At 39.4% G+C, this 8,104-nt stretch overlaps 1 protein-coding gene across 1 annotated transcript; it reads right to left on the reverse strand.

The window, feature by feature from the left end:
- Positions 1-237: 237 nt before the first annotated feature.
- On the reverse strand, positions 238-2,100 carry LOC148844623 (uncharacterized). Its single transcript, XM_088955198.1, has 3 exons — positions 859-2,100; positions 686-765; positions 238-581 (listed from the first exon to the last, which is right to left on the reverse strand). The coding sequence occupies exons 1-3, from the start codon at positions 1,726-1,728 to the stop codon at positions 488-490; spliced, it is 1,044 nt and encodes a 347-aa protein (XP_088811324.1). The 5' UTR covers positions 1,729-2,100; the 3' UTR covers positions 238-487.
- Positions 2,101-8,104: the final 6,004 nt, after the last annotated feature.

The following is an 8,104-nucleotide window of genomic DNA, read 5'->3' on the forward strand; positions in this document are numbered from 1 at the left end:
TGGATTTTGATCGATCAAAACTCTTTCCATACCATATCTTTTCTGCACCATAGATTTTCCCCAAGGTTATTCTGTTATTAAATTTTGCTGGGTGTTGTAAACAGTGGTTTGGAGTCGGTTATAACTCCTACATCAGGCTAAGCCTTCAACTTCTACAATGAAGGGGGAATTAACTCTTGGATTTGTCTCAACACTCAACGTAGGAAGATTTTATACTTGGATGTAAAACATCATCAATTTCAATGCGAAAACACCAACTATGTGGACTCCACTTGCATATATTTTTGTTCCTACTGTAAATTGGATTACAGGAAAAAAAAGACTCATGAAGCATTGAAACTCTCAACCAACATGAACCACCAAATCAACGACTCCACTACCCATATACTACCCATATAGCCTTTATGATAAAATCATGGATAGGCTTGTAACAAGATAAATGGTTGAGAAATTTTCTACTGAAACAGACTATTTGTGTGATAAAATTTCAAAGTCCGAAACCAAAAACTGCTCGTATCTTGTAGAAGATGAGCTCCCGCCAGCCTCTCTCGGTGTTCTCAACAACAGTAGCATTGCCGTATCTGCATCGCAACTTGCAAACAGTAATACTCAGAAAAGAAAAACGATTAAAAAAGCCCCAAAATCAGAAGAATGTAAATAACAGAAAGAACCGCAGAAACCCAACCTGTCCTCCTCCGGTACGTCCGTCTGGATTAGCTTAACAATGGTAACACCGGTTTCAGGCTCGTCAAAAGTAAGCCGCACCTGCAACGTTGAACAAACGTATATCCTGGTCAATTCCAATTCCCCAATCCATGAAGTTATATGAGGAAAAAGTAATCAAGGACAGCCGATTACCGTCGAAAAAATCCCGTCCGCCCAGCTCCCGAACCTCCATTTCTGAACAATCAGTTTTCCTTCCTGCAACTCTTGATTAGTCCCGGTAATTGAGCCATCGAAAAGACTGAACTGTCCTCCGACCTCTTTACTTATCTTTGCATTACTCTGCGTAAAACCTTTCCACCTATTTTCCTCCATCAAGATCTCATACATATCCTTCGCCCGACAATTAAACTTCTCGGCGACAGAAATGGACTTGAACCCCTTCTTCCCTTCCTTGTTCTTATCCTTCTTCGCTGGAGAGGCGGCGGCAGTCGGTGCGGATACCGGAGCAGGGGACGGAGATTTTATTGCTGCCTTCTTCAACTCCAAGTCATCCTTGGCGGGCCCTCCTTTAGCCATACTCTGAACATAAACCCTAACTTTCTCCAAAATAATGGACTTCCCTTTGGATACAAAGGCATCTTTTAATCTCTTCCCGATAGGACCATCGTCTTTAACAGTGATCTTGACTTCGGGATCTTCATCGGCGTTTTCGTCGGCAATGTAAGGAATCTCGACGTTTCCATCGACTTTGAGGAGGGACTTACCGTCGGCATCCTTGGCTTCGCCTTCCCAGGAGAGAGAGACGCTGATCTCGTAACCGGGAATGATCTTACCCTTGCGGATGTTGACGTAGGCTTCTCCGTCGACCTTTTCGACATTCTTGATCTTAATGAAGAGGTTGCCTTCGCCGTCAAGGATGGTGAGGTTGGAGAGGAGCTTGGAGAGGAGGTTTCGGGACCAGTCGAGACAGTTGGTTTCGGCCCAGTGCCAGTTATGGACATTGGCCCCGTCGGCTCTCTCTTCAACAATCCAGCGCTTGTCGCCTTCTCCGTATTTCGCCATGAGCTGAGTTACAGAGAAAAGAAGTGGGAAGAATAAGATGCTCTAGACAGAGATGGAGGGGTGGATCTAGTGCGCGAGAAAATTCTAAATTTCCAATAACAGGAGGGATTGGGGAAGAAAAGTGGGGATTCTGGAGGGTTCCAATTCGGAAGGCTCTAGAAGGAGCGAGGAAGGGCTCCGGATCTGCTCCCCTCCCGGGGCTCCCCACATTACTCCCTACTTCACAGGACAGTGACGAGTTTAGACTTCACCCCCCACTAAGGCGCCCACATGCACATTTCAGCGTCCATAGGGAACATCTTCTCAATACACGGTGGAAATGGGAATATCTCAGTATGAGCGACCATTTGCACGTATTTTTGGTCATGCATTGATGTATGACGACACAATTGGGTCCGGAAAAGTATTTTCAAAAATATGCTTTAGCATATATATTAAAATGCAGCTAAGCATTTAAAAAAGGGTAATTTTTTTAAACTATCCTTAATATACACGTGGTATCACTTGTTTTAAAACCCAATATTACCCTTTCCTCGTCCCTTTCTTCCTTTCCGTAGCGGTAAACCGAACTGGGATAGCCAGCGGCGGGAATATCCCATCCACCTTTGGACCCTCGTTGTCGCAACATTTGCTCGTTCCTTCACCTCTACGACTCTTGTCTGTTACGCAAACTCGAGATGGGTCCTCTTCAGGGACCTGGGTTTTTCTCAATCTCAATCCTTCTATTTGTTAGTTGCATCAAAATCATCGGCGGAAGCACTTCCACCGACCTCTTTTACTCGTACTTCGATGGCGGAGCCTATATTAGTTCTGAGGATTCGTTCCTCAAGAACAGAAGTCCATCTCAGCGTTCACACTTTCTGTCAACGTCGCCATCGTTGGAGGAGGAGGACTGGGGGGTTTGGGTCACGAAGTATTCGGAGGAGATCCTGGAGATGGCGAAGCGGCCGGAGACGCTGGAGTGGCTTAAGGGGTTGAGGAAGAGGATACATGAAAACCTTACCTGAACAAATCGCTTACGCTGGCGCACTGCTGGGAGTTGTGGGTGCGTAGGTCAGAGGGGCTTCGTTCTACACTCATGTTCAAACTGAGTTCTCCACTCAGTCACGACAAGGGCGATCTGGGCAGTGTAGGTGTGTAGGTGAGAGGTGGGAGGTGGTCATGGAGCATTTCTGGGAAGTGGTCTCAGCGACTACGGAGTACGGACAGCGCCCCGTGCAGGGGGTGTGCTGGGCGTGTGGTGACTACTGACAGGGGCGGTCGGGGCAGTGTGGGTGTGTAGGCGAGAGGTGGGAGGTGGTCATGGAGCATTTCTGGGAGGTACATAGCACGGACAGGAGTCCGAGACGAGTCCACTGGTTCGGAGCGAGTTGGACCGGTTGCAAATCAGTTACCGCTTTCCATATCCCGGCTTCCATTGGAATCGGTGGTTCTCCCTTCATTGCACTCAGGGCGGACATGGATGCTCTGCCTATTCAGGTTTTGTTTATCTTTCCTTAATTCTGTTAGAAGTTAGAACATATATGATACTGACTTTTTTTTCAACTATTTGGCTGAAATTTCATTTCGGATGAGAAACCGAAAGGAAACTAGTTAGCCATTGTGTCGGAATCCCCGAGTGTTTATGTTGAGACAGGATAGGTGGAGTAGATAGTACGGTTGGCTTCTTCCTGGTCTTCGTAGCCCACCCAAACAAGCTGTAGTTTTCCTCGTTTTTATTTGATGGTTTGCCTCGTTTTATGACGGCGTTTCAGTGATGCTATCAAGTGCTTGTAATGGAAAAAAGGGGTTTTCGATTACATGCTAGAATTGATAATGGAGAGTGAAGGTTTTATTTTGAAAATTTGAAAAAGAATAAAAGGGTAAAATAGTATTTTTGTTTTAGGTTAACAAACACTAACGATAATGTAGTATTAGTCAATTGTCAAAAACAGTAGGGATAGTGTTAGTAATTTTTAAATAATAAGAGTATATTTAGTCAATTAACTAAACTAATATAAAAGAAATTTATCCTTTAAAAAATACATTTGTTGCCCTTTCTTCATTTGAAAAAAAAAAAAACTAATAAATGTATATATGAATAGGACGAAGAAGAAGAATTTCTTACATGGCATCAAATGATTGAGAAGTGCAATCTTAAGAATACTACTTAATTGAAAGGACTATTTGAAGTGAAAGAAAAAATTGGCATTGGTTTATGGTTGAAATCATTTTGTTTTTTGTACTAATATGAAAAGCACACAAAGAAGAAAAAAGTGAAAGTATAAATAGTTCATTAAGAGGATATTTAAAATCATCACTTGACATATTAAAGTTTTATTGCAGATTGTCTTCAATCCAAACAATGCACACTCTCTTTTGTTGCTATGGTTAAGTGATATGCTAACTATCAATTAAGGAGTAAAAATTAGCAAAATGTTTTGTTCTGAAGACCACTTATTACAAGGGACCATTGTGTTGATGAAGCATTGCTACTTATTTTATAAGGTTCTATGTTAAAATAAGTGAAACTTCTCAATTAGTACATTGTATTTTGGGTTTAGTGTCATTTTGGTCCATAAATTTTAAAACGTGATAATTTAGTACCTGAACTTTCAAAACGTGTCAATCCAGTATTTCTCATTAACCAATCCATTAACCAGCCATTAAGTGACACTTGAAAAGACACAAATGCCATTTGAGTGTCATCTAATTCTTTTTATCAACCATTCACATGTTGATAAAAAATGAACAGTCTCAAATCCTTGCCTCTTCTACTCAAGAAAGTTGAGGTTACGTCTCCGTGGGCATTCTTGTTCGTTTTTTGTCGATGTTTGGATGGTTGATAAGAAAAATTAAATGATATTTGTGTCTTTTCAAATGACACTTAACAGCTAGTTAATGTTAGGTACTAGATTGACATGTTTTGAAAGTTTGAACATTAAATTATCACATTTTTAAATTTAGGGACCAAAATACATGTAATAATCTAAAATTTTCCCTTAAAAGTAACTCTCAAAGAGAGTGATAAATGGAAAGTTCAAGGGTTTGTTCTTAATTTCTTGTTATTCACTTGGTGCGATGCTACTTTTAGTTAGAAAGTAGGGCCATGTGTCTGGAAGAAGGAAAATGTTGGAGAGAAAAACTTTTAGTTAGAAACCTATGTTCTTAAAGATGATATTATGTAAGAGTCATTCAGTGACTGGTGGGACCGTGTCTTATCTATAACTATATGGAAAAATCTTGAAACACCCTTTTCGATAAGGGAGCTAACCACATTACCTAGCTAATATAACAAAATTGAACCAATCTTAACATCTTTTTTCACAAATAACATGGAACAAACTACCTAGCTAATCTCTATACATAAAAAAAGCTAATAATTAAAATAAACATAGTTGAAATTCCATTCAAGAAAAATGTAGTCCTAATCATCCTTAAGTTTTTCTTAGTTTTGTACACCATGAGACAAACTTCTACATGAGAAGACAGCCATATAGCATTATTTGATATGGTCATGTATCATTGTGGAAGCAAATAGAAGAATTCTTATTCCTCTGTTTAGTTATTGATAAAAAGAACTTTGATAAGAAAAGGCCATGACTAGGCAAATGGGGGTTGTTAACTCTTATCACATTTTACAAAGAAGGGATGATTCTCTACGTCGCATAAGGCAATTTCACCATTGGTGCCTTAGTTGCTAAGAAGTGGTATTGACCAAATTCTTTAATCCATACGAAATGGCCATTTACAAAATTATATATCAATCGTGCGAGAAAAACCAATATAATTTAAAAAATAGAAAAGTCATAATAGACAATAATTACTTATAAAACACTGCACGTGGAAAGTTATAATGACAAAGATTAAAATATGAAAAAATAAAAGGAAATAGCTTTGGAGGTTCAACCGTTGGAGTAAGAAAGAGATCTTTAATAATGTTTTGCAGCAAATAAGGATATTTTCAAATAAACAAAAATAGAGGTTAACCAATATATACATGATTGAATAAATGAACCGGCTTTTACAAAATAAAACAATGGGCCGGTGATGGATGGAAGGTAATTCAAAAAATACAAACCCAGTTTCTGAAAGGTATTAAATAAAAAATGGGAAATGGTAGAAGGGTCCAGTTTTGGAAGAATGACTGGTGTAAAGAAGGCCCCCTAATGAAAAAGCAACAGTTACTGAATAGTTGGAAACACAGAATGGACAAAGCACTTGAAACCCCCAGTTCAAGAGAAATTTAAATGACTGGGAGGTGTCATCCCTAATCAAATTATTCTAGCTATTGTATGACTCAATCATACTAAAGTTGTGATTAACAACTTGTGATGGAAACAGGCCACACTTGTTAAAGAGTATTTCACTTCAATTAACATACCGACCATTGGGTCACGGTTCGACCATCTGGGTGGGTCCAACTCTTACGACTCTGAAAAACCATTCATCAATTTCAATGTAGTCCACCGATCATTGTTAACATGCCACTCGTCCGAAACTTGTCTCATTCCCAGTGTAGAATTCACAAGTTGCTATAAAAGTTTCTGTAATGTCTAGAAATTCGTAAACATCTAGAGTCTGCTGCCCCTCCTTGGATAGGGACACAATTAATCAAAAGAACATTTAAGCTTAGGTTTTGACTACAATCTTCATCTTGGTAACGTGTTTCTTGAACAGAGTATACAATATTGTTTCTAGAAAACAATATTGTTGTTTCTAATATAGTAGATTAGATCCTGTATAAGAATTTATAGAAAACAAAGTAAAAATTATCCAATTTATGTATCAAGATCCTTGTGCTACAATATTGTTTTGTAGTCATATCGAATTTGGGCAGCAGAAATTCGAATTAATTGAATACAGTTCTAGGTGGGCACAACCAAGATTGAACATCCATGGAAATTAGTCAAATAAATCTTTTAATTTTTTTTGTCAAAATTCAGTCTCCGTTAATGGTTTGCCGATTGACATTTAGGCCCAGTTTGATTCGCGGTAAGAGGGATCTGGAGTTTGAATCAGAATGGGCTATTCTGATTCCAACTGTTTGGTTGGGCAAAATCGGAATTTCATTCTCATTCCTGTTGGAATGATATTCTCCCATTCCTGCTGAATTTGATATCAGAATAGTCATTCCCTGCCCCTCTCTTAGGAATGAAATCCTATTCCTGCTGATTTTAATTTCCATTTTCATTCCTGTTTGAACTAAAATAGACTATGGGAATGAACTATTCTGATTCTGATTCTGAAAGATTTCGATTCTGATTATAAACCAAATAGACCCTAAAAATGTTGAAGGGTTCATAGACCGAACAAGAGTCAAACCTGCCAGAGAGATATGAAACACCGCTGTACACTCTCAGAATGGAGGAAGAGATGAAAAAGAATAAGGACTATGGAGTTGGGAATTCGAAGCTTGAAAACCGTGGCAGAAAACAACAACACAGAGTGCAGTTCTGTGCTGTAAGTCCAGAGGTGAATCTAACTCCAGGCCTTGTGATTAAACAGAGACTTACGTTCTCAGATTCAGCCGTTCTATTAATTCTACTTCCATCGAAATTTCCCCACTTTGCTCCCTCAATGCTGGTTGTACACACCTAGAGCTTGAACCCGACAACAAAATGAATCGAAATGCAATAAATAATGACTTACAGTTACTCAAACCAAACATTTGGCTTCATGTTCTTCAATCTGAATGGGCTTAGTTTCTGCAATTCAGATATAGATCGAGAGATAGCATGTGACAGGATACGAACTGAATCTTCTGATATTTATATGCGTTCCAAGCTTCCTTATTTTAACCAGTTAACGCGTGATCAAATCCACCTTCCCAGCCTTGGCTTGGCTCATGAGATAATCCATATTAATGGAATTTGTTTAGTTGTCCGTCTAAGTAGGTTCAAGCATGATAGAAAAATTAGTGGGAGAAGCAGTTGTTGTTCAGTTGTCCGTCTAACTAGGTTGAAACATGAGAGAAATTTTAGTGGGAGACAAAAGGGAGAGTTTGTGGGAATGAGATTGGACGATTGTTTGTTAGTTTCTACCATAATGGGAGTAAATTACATATATACTCTCTATATACCCTTTGTATGCTTAGACAGGTAAGGGTAGAAACTGTCCACTGAAAAGTATAGAAAATTGAGTTATTCATTCTTTTATTAGTAGTATAGATAAATCCATTTCATAAATGAAATAGAATAAATACAAGGAAAACCAACCCCAAAAAGTATGGATCTTAATTAGGGGTGGCAATTTTCTCCGTCCCCGATGGGTACCCAGGTTCCCCGACCTGGCGGATCGGGTATGGGGAGTAGTATTTTGGCGGGGTCGGGGTCGGGGATGGGGCTATCCTTGAATCCCCGATCGGGGGCAGGGACGGGGATGGGGAATGCAATCT

The sequence above is a fragment of the Nelumbo lutea genome, chromosome 7 (assembly GCF_056320005.1).
Source record: "Nelumbo lutea isolate HS-2025 chromosome 7, American lotus-T2T, whole genome shotgun sequence".
Taxonomy (NCBI): Eukaryota; Viridiplantae; Streptophyta; class Magnoliopsida; order Proteales; family Nelumbonaceae; genus Nelumbo; species Nelumbo lutea.